Source organism: Labeo rohita, chromosome 18 (assembly GCF_022985175.1).
Source record: "Labeo rohita strain BAU-BD-2019 chromosome 18, IGBB_LRoh.1.0, whole genome shotgun sequence".
NCBI classification, from domain to species: domain Eukaryota; kingdom Metazoa; phylum Chordata; class Actinopteri; order Cypriniformes; family Cyprinidae; genus Labeo; species Labeo rohita.
This window is the reverse complement of record NC_066886.1, coordinates 26,388,080-26,406,401: the sequence shown is the minus strand read 5'-3', so window position 1 is coordinate 26,406,401 and position 18,322 is coordinate 26,388,080. Positions and strand designations below refer to the sequence as shown.

The following is an 18,322-nucleotide window of genomic DNA, read 5'->3' as shown; positions in this document are numbered from 1 at the left end:
GAGCTGCAGCCAAATGAAAACAGAAAGTAATCGTCGCCAGTCTGTGACACAGTCATTTTTCACCAACACAACAGTCTGGATCTGTATGTGGCCATGAGTTACATAACAGACTACAGTGCCAAAACACATACTACCCTCATTGAGAACCCTCAGCAAATTTTGTTTCTTTTAATGTTGTAAAAGTTTTAATGAAACAGGGTGTGCTTGTTAAAATAGGGTCTGTTTTCCTAATTTGCACTGAAATAATATACTTTAAAAAGATACACTTTAATATATTTGTATGTAACATTTTCGGACATTTAATTGCATGTTAATTGCAATTAAATAATAATTAATTATAGTTTAATGTTAGTTTTTTTTTTTAATTTTACATTTTTATTAAAATGTAATTATTCAAATTTAAGTAGTATTTAAGTGTATTTTTATATATAATTAGACCATATATATATATATATATATATATATATATATATATATATATATATATATATAACATATATATGTACCTTTACACATCAAAATAAGTATACTTCTTAAAAGCATATTAAAATATTATTATTAAAACAATTATTTACATTGCGCTTCGCATGACAAAACATTATTAAAAAATTATTCAAAATGTGCTTCAAAGTACAACTTTTAATTTCACATTATTAGACTGTCATTTTTTGTTAAGAAATTAGCATGTTTTATAGGGATGTAACGATTCATTCATTTTCTCGATGCATCGATTACAAATCCTGCCGATGGATATGCATCGATCTTGAATCATGGATTTTTGAATCGTGAATCGTTTGTTTCAGTCAATAATCGATTTAATATTTTAAAATCGAATGAATCGCGATTATATAACGAATATACGATGGATAATTTAAAAAAATAAATATAAATCTTAAATTAGTTGCGTCTGCGACGTAAAGTGCGCCCTCACTGCAGTGGCGCAGTGGATTACGTCGCTAATCTTCAATTCGCGCCTGTTTGTTGTCATCTGAATAAACGCAGCAGTGCACAATGGAGGGCAACGAAGAAGGAGAAATTTGCAAGGCACCAGCCAACATGAGATCAAAGGTTTGGGATTACTTCGGTTTTCACAAAGTAAATGGAAAGATTGACAAGTCCGTTGCAGTTTGCAGACATTGTAAATCTGAGTTAAAATACTTTGGAAATACAACGAACCTTAGCAACCATCTCCGCAGACGTCATGCCATTAATATAGACATACCTGCACCTAAAGCAGCTAGTATTTCAGGGTCAGACGTGAGAAGTGCTACTCCTAACCTATTTGGTCAACTTCAGAGTCTTCCCGAACACCGCACTCTGTGTGGTGTTACTGCCCGTTGGACTTGGCCTGTTGCATTTCTGCACTTTGCTGTATTTACACACTTTCTTTGCTGTATTTACACACTTTCTTTGCTGTATTTATACACTTTCTTTGCTGTATTTACACACTTTCTTTGCTGTATGTACACACTTTGCTGTATTTCCTAAATGTTCAGGAAATGTGTGCAATGTTTACAATAAAAGCACTCATGGTGCATTGAATATGTAGAAGTAGTATTATTTTTCTGGGTTTACTTGCCTTAATGTATTTTGAGTCCTAAGAAGTTAAGCTATTGAACTGAAGTCCTGAATCAAGTTATTAAATCTATTGAATGGTCATGAATTTCCCAAAAAATGATTTTATTTGCTCAGATACAGTTGTATACTAAAATTTACAGAATAGAATCGTTAATAATCGAATCGAATCAAATTTCATTGTTAATCGAATCGAGTTGAATCGTTCTGATTTGCAAAAATCGTTTTTGAATCGAATCGAATCGTTGAATCGATTCACTGAATCTAATATGTTATATCATATCTATTTTATTTAATTAATTATTAAACTGTCTTAATATCATATCTATCTGCAAGTTCTGTTTTTAAAATACACTTTTAAAATTTTATGTATATTACAACTGCATATTTAATATAATTAAGCACACTTATTTTTTACAAGGTCAAAACCATTTATTAAAAAATCTATATATCAGATTGGGATTAATTAACATTAGATCCCCATTGTGACAACATGCCCCCTCATAAATCATTGTTTTTCCTATATGAAGTGTGCTTCTAAATGCAAAGCTAAATGAAGTGTATGTTCTAAATGCAAAGCTTTCAAAAAGTGAATCCACCACAAGAAATATTTACTGAAAAACGCAGATCTTCTCACCATTGGTGCTGATCTGCTCAGGCGTCTGCAGAGGCAGTATGTACTCGGACGTCATCGGCTGATTGGCTGAATCCACAGCACTCGCCGCCGGTTTCTCGATGTCATTGGTGGAGGCGGCGGTGGAGACGGGGATGTGGCAGAACTTCCCTGTGAAGTTGGGCGGGCAGAGACACTGATCCTTCTGTACGCACACTCCTCCATTCTTACACAACATCGGACACACGACTGGCAGGAGAAAAAAGAACACAGAAACATATCCCTGATGAATGACTTCATGCATCACTCATCAACTTCATGCAATTATGCAATTATTGCTCTCAAAACCACAACAGCCCAATAGGGTTCTGACGAAAGACACAGAACACAGCCATCATTGTCTCTGAATGGATGCTGTTAACAACCTTATGAGTCTTGGTTTAGTGCCTATCAAAATAGAAAAGTTTCAATAAAACTTTTTTTTGTATTTCTTTTATTTCATTGGTGGCTTGTCTTGCATATCATATGTCTGTGATGTATTAATACATTTGGAAAGCATAGATCGGGTCCATGCCTAAAAAATTAAAATATATGTACCATGTGTGTGTGTGTGTGTGTGTGTGTGTGTGTGTGTGAGAAAGAAAGGGGAATAGAAAGAGAGAAAGAAAAGGTCTCTTCATAGTTGGTTTTGCAGTGTTTTTCTGCAATCACTCTAGCATGATCTCTGGCATGACATCTTTCAAACAAACCCGATGCAGAAAGAGCTTCTTACAACAACATAAACAACTCAGAAAACCAGCCCTCATGAAAGACATTTCGGATAGAACAAGGCTAAATCTAATCTTCAACATGAAATCAAATCACAATTGTTATTTTTCATGATGATTAATCAAACATTTCCAGCTGTCGTGACCAATAACCTATTTATTTTCCATTCCTCTGCTCCCAAAAAACAAAAAAACAAAAAAGGTTTTCACTGGTGTCCTGTGACCACATCGAAAATCTGGGGTTCAAAATCTAATTCATTTCTGGAAATAAAGAGGAGGATTTTAGGAATTAGTTAGAAATGTACAACAAATTATGTAACATGAGTTTCTAGGTCACTAATCAGATGAGCAAAATTGACACTGATTATGTTAACTTTTTGTACAGCTCAAACGGTTTTGCCTTCTCAGAGCATGCTGGGTAATACTAAGAAATTCAAAGTCACCCAAAAAATGGTAACATCTAAATTAACTGGTTTTATTCAAGTCAAAAATATTTTTAACATCACTTAAATAGTATTTTTATACCAAGTTTTAAAAATGGTTGTAAGTTGCCAGTTTTTACAGTGTATTAATTGTTAAATACATTTTATCACTCATTTTATTTTAATGATAACATAATATGATTATTATAGTAAATCTTTATGAATTTATACTAATATATAGAGTATTAAAGTAATTGTGATTAATCACATCCAAAATAAAAGTTCTTGTTTACATAATATATGTGTGTACTGTGTATATGTATTATGTATATATAAACACATACACATGCATGTATACATTCAAGAAAAATATGTTATGTTTACATATTAAATATGTTTATATTTAATATCAATTATAGGAATCTAAATATATACATGTAAATACACTGACCAAAATTATAAACGCAACACTTTTGTTTTTGCCCCCCCATTTTTCATGAGCTGAACTCAAAGATCTAAGACTTTTTCTATGTACACAAAAGGCCTATTTCTCTGAAATATTGTTCACAAATCTGTCTAAATCTGTGTTAGTGAGCACTTCTCCTTTGCCAAGATAATCCATTCACCTCACAGGTGTGGCATATCAAGATGCTGATTAGACAGCATGATTATTGCCTTAGGCTGGCCACAATAAAAGGCCACTCTAAAATGTGCAGTTTTATCACACAGCACAATGCCACAGATGTCGCAAGTTTTGAGGGAGCGTGCAATTGGCATGTTCACTGCAGGAATGTCCACCAGAGCTGTTGCCCGTAAATTGAATGTTCATTTTTCTACCATAAGCCGTCTCCAAAGGCGTTTCAGAGAATTTGGCAGTACATTCAACCGGCCTCACAACCGCAGACCACGTGAAACCACACCAGGCCAGGACCTCCACATCCAGCATCTTCACCTCCAAGATCGTCTGAGACCAGCCACCCGGACAGCTGCTGCAACAATTGGTTTGGATAACCAAAGAATTTCTGAACAAACTGTCAGAAACTGTTTTAGGGAAGCTCATCTGCATGCACTTTGGAGAGGTGTTTTCTTCACAGATGAATCCCGGTTTACACTGTACAGGGCAGATGGCAGACAGTGTGTATGGCATCGTGTGGGTGAGCGGTTTGCTGATGTCAACGTTGTGGATCGAGTGGCCCATGGTGGCGGTGGGGTTATGGTATGGGCAGGCGTATGTTATGGACAACAAACACAGGTTCATTTTATTGATGGCATTTTGAATGCACAGAGATACCGTGACAAAATCCTGAGGCCCATTGTTGTGCCATTCATCCACGACCATCACCGTAATCATGCTGTTACAGCATGATAACGCACGGCCCCATGTTGCATTCCTGGAAGCTGAAAACATCCCAGTTCTTGCATGACCACCATACTCACGCCATATGCAGGCAGTTTATTAAACAAATCGTGGTCAGACAGGCGTGGTCGATAACAGCAGACAGGGTAATGTAGAGCAGACAATACACAGTACGATAAACAGGCTTACGGTCAGGGTAGGCAGCCAGAATCACAAACGGTATAAACAATCCAATGGTCGGGGCAGGCAGCGGAAATCACAAACGGTATAAACAATCCAATGGTCGGGGCAGGCAGCAGAAATCACAAACGGTATAAACAATCCAAATAGGCAGCAGGAATCAGTCCAGGTAATAAACAGTAAATCCACAGAATGAAAACGCTCAGAATTGCAGCCGGGGCAAACAAGACTTCGCGAGGATCCCGAGCGATCCTCCCGTTTATAAAGGGGAGAAAATGAGCAACACCTGGACCGGTGATCAGTCCTAGGTACGTGAATCTAATGAGTCCGGGTAGGAACGTTAAAACTCGGGCGAAGGTTCCCGCTGATGCCGGTCAGAGAGAGCCACTGAGGAGCGGCGCACGACAGAGCCCCCCTGCGAGCTGCTCCTGAAGCGAGACCCGAGATGGCGCCGAGGTCGTCCGCGGGGTCTTGGTGCAGGTCTTTCCGGGTGATCCCGGTGAAAGTCTGTAATGAGGGTGGGATCCAAAATGTCCTGGGAGTTCACCCAGGACCTTTCCTCTGGCCCATAACCCTCCCAGTCGATGAGATACTGCATTACCCGACCTCGGCGCCTGGAGTCCATGATCTCGTGGACCTGGTAGGCCTCTACGCCGTCGATGATCAAGGGAGGGGCGTGGTGGGCCGCATCCTCATCCTGGTCCCTCTCTCCTTCCGGATCACCAGCGGGCTTGAGCAGGGAGACATGGAAAGTGGGAGAAATGCGATAGTTAGTGGGCAGTTCCAAACGGTAAGACACAGGAGTGATTTGTTTAATGATTTTGAAGGGACCTACGTACCTAGGACTGAGTTTCCTACAGGGTAAGCGCAGTCGCAGGTCTCGGGTGGAGAGCCATACCCAGTGGCCGGGTTGATAGGCAGGGTTGGGTCGCCGGTGACGATTGGCTTGAGTGGTGGTTTGGCGAATGGCCCGTTGCAGGTGTACATGAGCTGTGTCCCAGGTTTCCTCGCTGCGGCGGAGCCAATGATTGACCGCTGGGAGGCTGGTTGGTTCCCCTGACCAAGGGAATAACGGCGGCTGGTATCCGAGGATACACTGGAAGGGAGTGAGTCCCGTGGCTGGTTTCTTAAGGGAGTTCTGGGCGTACTCGGCCCAGATGACATACTGACTCCAGTCCTGCTGATTCTGGTGGCAGTAGGTTCGGAGGAAGCGGATTAATTCTTGATTCAGCCTTTCGGCTTGTCCGTTGGACTGTGGGTGGTAGCCCGAGGTCAGGCTCACATTGATGTTCAATTGGTGACAAAAGGCCTGCCAGACTCGGGATGTGAATTGGGGTCCTCGGTCCGATACGATATCATCTGGGATTCCGAAGTGACGAAATACCTGGTTCAGCAAGGCCTCCGCCGTCTCCCATGCGGTGGGTAGCTTGGCCAACGGAATGATTCTGCAGGCCTTGGAGAAGCGGTCGATGACCGTGAGAATAGTAGTGTAGTTGTTGGAGGGTGGTAGATCAGTTATGAAGTCTATGGCTATGTGAGACCAGGGGCGCTGAGGAATGGGGAGAGGTTGCAATAGACCTGAAGGTCGTTGATGTGACGATTTGGTAATGTTGCAGGTGGCACATTGTTTGACGAATTGAGTGACGTCTTTGTTGAGTGAAGGCCACCAGAATCGATTGGTGGTCAATTCAAGGGTGGCCGTAATTCCGGGGTGGCCTGCGCTGGGGGTATCGTGGATCCAGTGTAACAATCGTGAACGTAAGGTCTCAGGTACGTAAACCCGTTCTGGAGGGCACTCGGCAGGGCTGGGATCTGCGGCCTGGGCTTCGGTGATCTCGGTCATAATATCCCATCGAACGGGTGCCACAATGAGAGAGGTTGGCAGGATGGGTTCGACTGAGGTAGTGGGTTGATGAGTCTCGTGCTGGCGTGAGAGTGCGTCTGCTTTACCATTCTTGGAGCCTGGTCGGTAAGTGATCTTGAACTCAAATCTGGCAAAGAAGAGAGACCACCTTGCCTGGCGGGAGTTGAGTCGCTTGGCCGAACGGATATACTCCAAGTTGCGGTGGTCAGTAAGCACCAGAAAGGGCTCCTTTGCACCCTCCAACCAATGCCGCCATTCCTCCAGGGCTGCCTTCAGAGCTAACAACTCACGGTCCCCGACATCATAATTGCGCTCCGCGGAGGTCAGCTTACGGGAGTAGAAGGCGCAGGGGAACAGTTTTGATGGGTTACCGTGACGTTGCGAGAGGATGGCACCTATCCCGCTGTTGGATGCGTCCACCTCCACCACGAATTCGCGCTCAGGATCTGGATGCCGAAGAATTGGGGCGGTAGTGAACCGGTCCTTCAGGTTCTGGAGGGCCTGATTACTCACGGGAGTCCAATGGAGAGTCCTAGGTCCTTTACGGGTCATAGAGGTTAGCGGGGCAGCAATCTGGCTGAAGTTTCTAATGAACCTTCTGTAGAAGTTGGCGAAGCCCAAGAACCGCTGAAGATCTTTGATGGTGCGTGGTTTCGGCCAGTTCACCACGGCAGACACCTTCTTGTCATCCATAGTGACCCCCTCATTGCTAATGACGTAGCCTAAGAAGGAGATTTTTGTCTGGTGAAACTCACACTTGGGCAGCTTGGCGTACAGTTTGTGGGTTATGAGGCGGTGCAAGACCGACCTGACGTGAGTGACGTGTGATTCCAGGTTCTCGGAATAGATCAGAATGTCATCTATGTACACAATGACGTAGCGGTGCAGCATGTCTCTAAATACCTCATTTACGAAGGCTTGAAAGATGGACGGACTATTGGACAATCCGAAGGGCATGACCAGATATTCGTAGTGACCGGTGGTAGTTGAGAAAGCTGTCTTCCACTCATCTCCCTCCCTGATACGGATGAGGTTGTAAGCGCTTCGGAGGTCCAACTTGGTAAAGTATCTGGCCGAGCGGAGTTGCTCCAGAGCAGAGGGTACCAGAGGTAGGGGATAGCGGTACTTCACGGTTATTTCGTTTAGGCTGCGGTAGTCGATGCATGGTCGCAGGCTGCCATCCTTTTTCTTTACGAAGAAGAACCCCGCTGAGGCCGGCGAGGTGGAGGGTCGAATGAAGCCCTTGGCGAGCTCCTCCTCAATGTACTGTTTCATGGACTCAGTCTCTGGCTGTGAAAGGGGAAACACACGCCCCCTGGTGGGCATGGTTCCAGGCAGAAGTTCTATGGCACAGTCGTATGGTCGGTGAGGAGGAAGTTGAGTGGCCTTCTCCTTGCTGAAAGCTTCTTCGAGGTCGTGATAGGGAGGTGGTAAGGGATCAGTGCATGAATCCTCAGGTGAGCTCTGTTGGACCTGATGATGAATGCGGGTTGTCTCCCTGAGGCACCGACCCCGACAGTCCGGGGACCATTGCAGGATCTGTTGGTTGGACCAGGAGATGATGGGATTGTGCTTCTCCAGCCACGGGAGACCGAGGATGATGGGGTGATTAGGTGTGTGGATAGTGAACAGACGAAGTTTCTCGACGTGAAGGGAGCTGGCTTGGAGTTCTAGTTCCTTGGTGACGGTTCGAACTCTCCCCGAGCCCAGAGGACGGCCGTCTAACGCTGCCACCGCCACGCGTGGTCCACATGTAAGAAGAGGAAGATTATGGGTCTTAGCGAAGGATTCATCAATGAAATTTCCCGCAGCACCAGAATCAATAAGGGCAGAAGTTTCTATTTTACGACCATCAAAGCCTAATATTACACTGATCTCAAAAACATCTAGACGTGAAGTGTCACTCACCCGGGAGGGCTCAGGGCGCGACGGTCTGCTGGGACAGTCAACCCGCAGATGTCCTGGCTGACCGCAGTACAGACACAAATGGTTCCGCAGGCGCCTCTCTCTCTCGTCCTGCGTGAGGTGTGTGCGGCCAACCTGCATGGCCTCCTGCTCCTGGTGCTCGGGTGATGGCAGAGGGAATCTCGCCGGGCGTTTACCACGTCGAGATCGGATCAGGTTATCCAGCCGAATAGCAAGCTCCATGAATTCCTCCAGGGACTTCCCCTCATCCCTGCACGCCAGTTCGGCTTGTAGCTCCTCATTCAGACCGCGTCGGTACATCAGCTTGAGGGGTCGGGACTCCCAGCCTGTCTGAGCGGCCAGCGTGCGGAATCTCAAGGTGTAGTCAGCGGCGGTGGAAGTACCCTGCTTTAAGCGAAGCAGCTCCTCTCCGGGCTCCTCCCCGCCGGCCGCGTGTTCGAACACCTCCCGAAACTGCTGGAGAAACGACTGGTAGGACGGGAAGGTCATACGGCTACCCTCCCACATAGCCGTGGCCCACTCCAACGCTCTCCCGGTGAGCAAGGAACAAATCAGGGAAACCTTGCTATCGTCCGTGGTGTAAAACTGGGGCTGTTGGTTGATGTAGAGGGTACATTGGAGGAGGAATCCTTTACATTTACCAGCGGTACCGTCATATTTGTCCGGGAGCGACAAACGTGTGTTGACCGTGGCCATCGGCGCGGGTGGCGGTATGAGTGCGGGCGCGGGAGTCGGCTGGGCCTGAGCCGCTGTGGCTACGGAGAGCGCCTGCATGGAACGAACGAGCTCCTCCGTGAGGGAAGTCAGCTTTTGGAGCTGCTGTTGGTGTGCCGCCAACACCGATGCTTGCTGTGAGACTTCGTGAGCGAGATGATAAACAGCCACTGGATCCTGTGTCCGCGAAGTCTTCTGTGATGAAGAGTCTGAGGCAGGCGGGTCCATATGCAGGCAGTTTATTAAACAAATCGTGGTCAGACAGGCGAGATCGATAACAGCAAACAGAGCAATGTAGAGCAGACAACACTCAGTCCGTAAAACAGGCTTACGGTCAGGGCAGGCAGCAGGAATCACAAACGGTATAAACAGTCCAATGGTCAGGGCAGGCAGCAGCAATCACAAACGGTATAAACAATCCAATGGTCAGGCAGGCAGCAGGAATCACAAACGGTATAAACAGTTCAGGTAATAAACAGTAGATCCACAGAATGATAAACGCTCAGAATTGCAGCCGGGGCAAACAAGACTTCGCGAGGATCCCGAGCGAACCTCCCCCGTTTATAAAGGGGAGAAATGAGCAACACCTGGGCCGGTGATCAGTCCTAGGTACGTGAATCAAATGAGTCCGGGTAGGAACGTTAAAACTCGGGCGAAGGTTCCCGCTGATGCCGGTCAGAGAGAGCCACTGAGGAGCGACACACGACAGAGGCACACCTATGCAATAATCATGCTGTCTAATCAGCATCTTGAAATGGGGGCAAAAACAAAAGTGCTGCATTTATAAGTTTGGTTAGTGTATTTTCAAAACATATACTGTATGTGTGTGTTTTTGTATATACATAATAAATATACACATATATTATGTAAACAAAAACTTTTATTTTGGATGTGATTAATCATGATTAATCGTTTGACAGCACTAAAATAAATACATTTAAAATAGTAGTAAATAAAATAAAATAATAAACTAGAGGCTACAGTTTTAGTAAATGTAAAATTTAAAAAGAAAAATGCAGCAAAATTATTGGAAAGGCAAAACAACATGCAAAAATTTGCACTAGTGGTCTTAGTCCAACTGTATGTCTGATTACTGATGTAAAATTTCTGTTCTTATTTAGTCAAGCCAGTTTGCATCCCACATTTTTTTTATTTGGACCTTAAATAGGAGCAGGATATATTTCTGGATCTTATCTAACATACCAGACACCGAATTAGTTCTGACGCCGTTATGAAACATGTTTACTAAGGAAGTAAAGTGCTTTCTTATAATTCAAACACTGACTAAAATGAAACAGGAACAGCAACACAATGTTTGGAAACTTTGTAATAGCAATTAAATTAACTGAAAAGATGACAACGCGATATTATCTTTTATTTTGTTCTTTAACATAAACACACACAAATAGTAAGGAGACAGTTAAGATCTGCCATCTTTGGCTGACCCATTTCCTCCCAGCTGTCGCTGACAAGCGTCTAGAGTCTATGCGTGGGAGATGTGAGAAATCTGAGCAGTTTCATTTTGGGACTTAAAGACGCTGAGGTCACTCATCCAATTATATTCAGTTAGATGAGATTTTACCTGATTTCTTTCACACACACATGCACGCGTCTATTAGCCAGGGTTTAGCGGAAGCTGAACAGCATCCAAAGTCCACAGGTATCCATCATTTTTATGCAAGGGTTCATTGCCAGGTCACCATTGATTCTCTGCTGTATGCATGCACTTCAAAAAAAAAAAAAAAAAAAAAAAAAAAACATAGTTGAGATAGGATTATATAATTGTTACAAAACAATTTTGGCTTGAGAAAGAAAGCCAGAAGAAAGGATTTAAAGAGAACCAAATCACATGTCAGTTTGGTATTCTGGAGCTGAAATATGGCTTATTCACAGTGCCATGTGGTTGTTACTGTCCTCTATATGGTTGCTGGGGTGTGACTAGACACTTGCAAGTGTGATACCTAGAGTCTTTTAACAGTCAAAAGAGCCAATTCACAACTCTCTGTGTTGTTCTAATGCAGAGATATAACTTTTTCGTTTTACTACATGGCTGGCCAGTTATTACAGCTGGTCAAATAAGTACATTTCACTCACAAAGACAAGGGCCGCTCCCACGATAGTTGATTGACATGAGCGTCTTACCTCAGATCAGCTGTAACAGTCCGACCTCCATTATTTCGATGCCGAAGCAGGGATGTAAGTTAGACAAGAATATCTCAAGATTGAGCGATTGAGGTGTTGTGTTGCTGGAGGTAAAAATGAACATAGTGGTCGTCATTTACTCCCAACATCTGAGCCACTGAAGATGCAGTGTATTACATTTGTTTGTGAAGGGAATGCGCCTCCCAATCTACATAAATGTGTCTATGTTCACGCAAATCATTCGTGATCCAGCTTCACTTACAGCAGAAATGAGTATAAGGTTTTTTTATGAATCTCTGCAATCACCTTTCCTAATAACGTGCTAGTTAGCAAGTTTCGTGGCTAAACGCTAAATGCGGCTAAAGTAAACAATCTCTCAGAGCGGCAGAGAGAAGAGAGGGGCGGGGCAAGCAGAGCTCATTTGCATTTAAAGGAACAATCCCTCAGAATGGGATGATTTTTGCAGAGCTCATTTTGACAAGGTAAAAAGGGTGTCGTTTTACACAACCACTGAGAATTTTTAACCAAAGTATATTATTAAGACCCTAAAGAATCATATCAACTTGTGGAAAATTGGCATCCGATGACCCCTTTAATGATATTTTGTCATGACTTAAAGAATTGAAAGAAGTACTGTTATTTTGACGTGTTGACTAACATGCTAACTTGAGTAGAATTTTAACTATAGTGTGTTATTTAATATTAATTTTAAAATTTAAAATTTTTAATCTAATTAATTACACAATGTGTCAATTAATTAATCGAATTAATCGCAAAATAAATTTGACTATGAAAACACCCACAGAATATTATTTAAAGCTATTTTTGTGTTAAATGAGAAAGTATCAAGTAGAATTACAAATTGTAGCTTCAGAAAAAAATATTTTGTTTGATTCAACGTAAAATTTATTACACATAAACGTTTAGGCTGCAACAGCCTAACATGAACTAGGGAACATAAAAAAGGTAATTTAAGAAACCTTAAGTAAACCTTAAGAATTTAAGTATTTTTTGTTCATATAATGAAAGTCATAGTAACCAGCTTTGTTACCAACAGTCTTCAAAATACTTTCTTATATGTTCCACAAAAGAAAGGTTTGAAACGACATGAGTCGACACAAGTAAATGATGACAGAAATAATTTTTTTAGGGTGTACTATCCCTTTAATGTTATTATTATTGTTTAAAATGGAATTATATGCTAAATAAGAAACTAAATTTTCCAGCAGGTGGCGGTAAATGTCGTTATGACTCATTCACTCATTCGGTTTGATTCATTCAAACAGCTGATTCATTCAGGAATTACGTAAATGGCTCTCTTTATGAATTGGCCTTTGAATCACTAATTCACACGATTCGTTCAAAACACGGATTCATTCAGAAACTAAACACCGCTGTGCTTTTCGGAGACGTGCGACAATTCTGCTATGGCTTCAAAAGGTAATATGTTCTCTGCAAAAACACATAATATTGTGTTTAAAATATAACATTATATCAACTTATTATTTACTGAACTGTTGTATAAAATCACATTTAAGCTTGTGATAGATCGGGACAAAATCAGCACTGGTGTCATATTGCTCTTGCTGCACATGTGATATCGAGTGATATGTGATATACATAAATATGAGACAAAACACAAATGGGCATTTTATTTTTGCACCAATATCATGAATTTTAGGGCATAACTGCATTTGTAGAGTTGTTTCCCTGCATCATATTTTACCAACAGTCAGCTGTATGAAATATAAGATGATGTACAGATCTGGGGCGGGGCCAGTGTGTTAAATGCGTTCAAATATTTTAATCGCGTTACTTTTTAGTAACAAATTAATTATGTTAATGCGTTAAACTATCAGCCCTAATAATTATGCAATATAAATGTAAACTATAATACATTTTCATTGAATTGTACATTACATGCAATTCCATATTATTTCCATAACAAGTACTCTTAATAAATAGTTCGCATACTTTAGTATGCTAAAGTTTACTTCTTTTTTAACAAAGGTAAACTTACTATAAACTAGCTTTTCTCATTTTCATGCAAAAGTGGTCAAGCTGTAAAACCTACAACAGCTACTAGCAACAAACTATCTAAAACCAGTTAAAGGAGAACTCCACTTCCAGAACAACAATTTACAAATAATTTAGTTACCCCCTTGTCATCCAAGATGTTCATGTCTTTCTGTCTTCAGTCGTAAAGAAATTATGTTTTTTGAGGAAAGCATTTCAGGATTTTTCTCCATATAATGGACTTCATTGGTGCCCTGATTTTGAACTTTAAGTTTAAATGCAGCTCCAAAGGGCTCTAAATGATCCCAGCTGAGGAAGAAGGGTCTTATCTAATGAAACGGTCTGCCATTTTTTTTCGAAAAATAAAAATTGTAATACTTTTTAAGCACAAAAGCTTGTGTAGCGCTAGCTCTGGGATGCGCGTCCACGACACTACGAATCACCTCTATGTTCATTGTCTGTGTACTTCGGCTAAAAAAGGTAGAGTATGGCGAAAAACTCCATATAATTTTCTCCTACATCTTCAGAATCGTCCGACATCCTTGTACCTTTTTGTCTGTAAACAGCGTTTAACTTACTTGCACTTTCTTAGTCTTTGTGCGTTCACTTTGTAAACACTGGGTCTGTAGTTCTGTGTGACCTTTCGACGTGATTCAATAGTACGTAGTGTCGTGGATGCGCATCCCAGAGCTAGTGCTGCACAAGCTTTTGTGCTTAAAACAACTTTTTATTTTTCGAAAAAAACGACCAATCGTATCACTAGATAAGACCCTTTTTCCTTAGCTGGGATCATTTAGAGCCCTTTGAAGCTGCATTTAAACTACATTTTGGAAGTTCAAAATCGGGGCACCAATGAAGTCCATTATATGAAGAAAAATCCTGAAATGCTTTCCTCAAAAACCACTGCATTGTATTTTACACATATTAAACTGTATTTTATGGATGTGAATGAGAAAGAGAGGGAGGTTGGGTGTTGTTTGGAGATGATGTGGCAGAGGTTTGTATGTTTTTAGATGAATGGACTGTGGTGTTTTTTGAACCAGGATGAAAGCTTGTTCTTCAGTTCATCTGTATAAACACAAACAGCTGGCAAGACCCTCGCACTTGATGAAACTAACACTGGAAATCTAGTTCTTTTTCATTTTCTAGCTTTCTACCTTCATTTCTGGACCACAGATATTCTGTTGTTTTGAAACCATTGAGGGTTTGGATAAATATTGGCTCCATCTAGATAACAGAGAGCCAAATCCACACTTTCAGCGAGGGGGGAAATATGTAAATAAAATTCTTTTGAAATGAAGAAAGGCCGGGAATATGCTTCTTGACTGAAACAACAAAACTCTTGACAGGACACAAATGGAAGAAAAAGCCATTTTCATTGGAGAAGGTCCAAGGAGAAGGTCTCATTTGCACTTCAAAGATTCATTCAGAGAAAAGCACTGTGCGTACCCACCATCTTTCAGCTTAAATGAAGAAAGGAGATCCTGCCAGACACGACTGGATGAGTTTAGGGTTGTGTTTAAAACCACAGTCTCAAATTAGACTTCTGAACGCTTTTGTACAAAAATGTGTTTGGAAGAAGGTTTGTATAAACAGATGCACACACAGTTTGGGCACATGTCTGTGAATTTCAAGGCTGACTGCATCATCACTTGAGTCAAAGGGGGGAAACAGCTGAACTATTTTGAGGTAAATTAAAGACACATGCTGATAAAGCGTCTTCTCAGTGCACTGAGCTCTGGGATAGACTAGAGAAAGCAATGGGGCAATGTGTGAGACAAAAATTACACATATCAGAAAGACAACATGCCTTTTATATTTACATTGTATAAAGATAATGCAAATTAGCACTAGTGTTGGGGAGTAACTAGTTACTTGTAACAAGTTACTTTAATTACAAAGTAAATAACTGTAATCTGTTACAGTTATTGAGAAAAAAATGTGTAATTAAATTACAGTTACTAATGAAAATGTTAATGGTTACAAAGTGGGTTTCTTCTGAATATTTTCACATACTACACATACACACATCAATGGATTTCTTTCCCAAATTTCACTGGCTGCTCTAAAACATGAGACACCAATGTTTCAGGACTTTAGGACAGAGTAGTACACATGCTTATTTTTATTTTTATTTAATTAAAAAGTGTAAAAGCTTACTTAAGTTGTATATTAAGTTGCAGTGTATATGCTTTATTTTTAAGATTGACTTTTTCTTTTCTTTGGCATCTTTGGCCAGTGTTTGCTGTCATAGCTATGATTTGCTGTTATAGCAAAGATTTGATTTGAAAACACTATCATAACTATATTAAACTATTTCTTGTTATGATTTTAAATCTGTATTTATCCTCAGAACAATCTCAAAGAAAAAAGAGGTCCTAATTTTGTGACAAAACTTTGAGATTTTGTGTTAGCTGTGATTTAAAATTAAATTGTTATAATCTGAATTCATGTGATGAAGGATTTTGAAAGTCTGACAGTAATCAGTATCAGTAAATCAGTAAAAAAAAAAAAAAAAATGCAATCTGTAACCTATTACATTTTGAAAGTAACCTTAACACTGATTATTACAAAATGTTTCTTTTTTTTTTTTGGTAAAATCTACCTAAGACAAACAAGAGAGACATTATAAAAATACAAAAAAATAAAAATAAAAATAAAATAAAATAAGATAAGAAAAAAAAAGAAAATACAATTTCAGTCTTTCTATTCCAAAATTTAATTTTTAATTCAATGTGTTACTTGAATAGTGAAAAGCACTATACAAGCCCATGTGAATAAAAGTGGAAATGTATTTTGTTTCTCTTAGGTATGTACATTATTATGTTATATTATTAAATAATATATTTATCAAAATCAAATATTTTTCTCCTTACTATTCCTGTGGAAACTGTGATTTTTGTCAGGATTCTTTGATGAATAAAAAGCTCAAAATAACAGTTTCAAATAATCTATTTGACATTTATATCTTCTGTAACATTATAATTGCATTTACTGTTAATTGTTTTTAAATAAGTATTCATCCCCCAACATTTTTCTTTCCCAAAAAGTAGCTTTTTATTTTTTTTTAAATTTTGTACTCTTTATTTATTTTATAATAATTTATTATTAAAAAAGAAAACAAAAACTTCATAAATTAATGTCAGTATGAAAATGTTACTATAAATGTTCCACTGACCCCCTGGTGATCCTTAAATGTTCCCCCTTTTTTTGAAAACCTTACTGTTTATGTGTCTTGGTGGCCCTGCAGAAGTCATGACAAAAGCATATGAAGCCAATGTATCTCATAAACCAGGGTTCAAAAGTTTACTGTACACTGTTTCCAGTCTCATCCATTAACACACATGAATTAACTTTCCTAATGTCAAAGCATGAATACATGGGAGAATTTTTCCATATCGTAACAATCAGGACGACACATAAACCGTTTAGAAAGCTGAATCTTTCATGAAGTATCCGCACATACGTACAGTAAATGTATGATAACACACACTTACACACATGCAGGGAACGCCTCTGATAGTCTCTGGCTCTCTGCCATGGTCCAGATGTTTCAGGACCCCTGAGGGCCACTGCAGGTAAACTAATTAACCCTCAGAGATGCACACATGTACGCAGCGAGAAGAAATGGCTGCTTGATTTCTCTTACGACAGGAAGTACATTTTACGCTTTCTCCACTGATTTCAGCTCGAGAGGTTGAAGGATTGCAAGCTTTTATTTGGCACCACGTGTTTGCCTCTCTGTTCACCCAAAACCCGCAGCCTGCTATTGGAAGAGAGTTATGACCAGCTCTACAAACACGTGCCTCAGATCGGACACAGATGCTCAGCCCATCTGTATGCATGCATACATAACTCATCTTCATTTTAAAATCCAGTAAAAAATGAGTGCTGGAGTTTATTGAGCTTCTTGCTTGTGCTGTGATGAAGGAATTTTTTAATACAGAGACTTTGAGTACGAGTTTTTTTTTGTCATATTAAAAAATGTATTTGCTCCAAATTTAGTCGCTGCAATAATGCTGAGGGAACCAAACAATATTATTTCAAGTCCACAGACCTTACTATTGGACACCATAACCACTAATATTTTTGTCATAAATTTTGTTGAAAAGTTGTAAATAAAGATTCAGTTTTTTCATGTTCAATTCATTGTGTTCCCATTTCTTTCTTTGCTTGTGTTCACATGTTTTTAATTCACATGTACCCTGCAACAAAAATTTTGCTACTTTTTTGCCTGCATTGGATTCAGTGTGCAGTTAGCCATTATGTTTGCAACTGTTTGTGAAATGTGCTAGTAAAAATGAATTCTTTACCAATATATTAATCATATATATCTTTAGTTACTATTTTTTGTAAACAACCAGTCAGTAGACTGATACACTGTAAAAAATGCAAATGCACATTTTCTAGTTTACTAAACATTTTGAGTCATAAATACTAAAACTTTTTGCTCTTTTTTTGAAACAACATAAAAGCCCTTGTCAGACCAAAAAAATTGCCCCAAATGTTGTCCCAACTATTTCATATTGTTGAGATGTTAAAGGAGAAGTCCACTTCCAGAACAACAATTTACAAATAATTTACTCACCCCCTTGTCATCCAAAATGTTGATGTCTTTCTGTCTTCAGTGGTAAAGAAATTATGGTTTTTTAAGGAAAACATTTCAGGATTTTTCTTCATATAATGGACTTCAAATGTACCCCCGATTTTGAACTTCCAAAATGTAGTTTTAAATGCAGCTTCAAA

General features: G+C 40.1%; 1 protein-coding gene across 3 annotated transcripts in view; it reads right to left on the bottom strand.

Annotated features, from left to right (window-relative positions):
* The window catches only part of LOC127180589 (latent-transforming growth factor beta-binding protein 4), a 117,165-nt gene that overhangs the window by 64,183 nt on the left and 34,660 nt on the right, over nucleotides 1-18,322 (bottom strand). For all 3 annotated transcript variants that reach the window (XM_051134725.1, XM_051134728.1, XM_051134726.1), the window contains exon 6: nucleotides 2,213-2,437. In XM_051134725.1, the coding sequence (XP_050990682.1) occupies nucleotides 2,213-2,437 (225 nt within the window). The remainder of the gene's footprint in view (nucleotides 1-2,212; nucleotides 2,438-18,322) is intronic.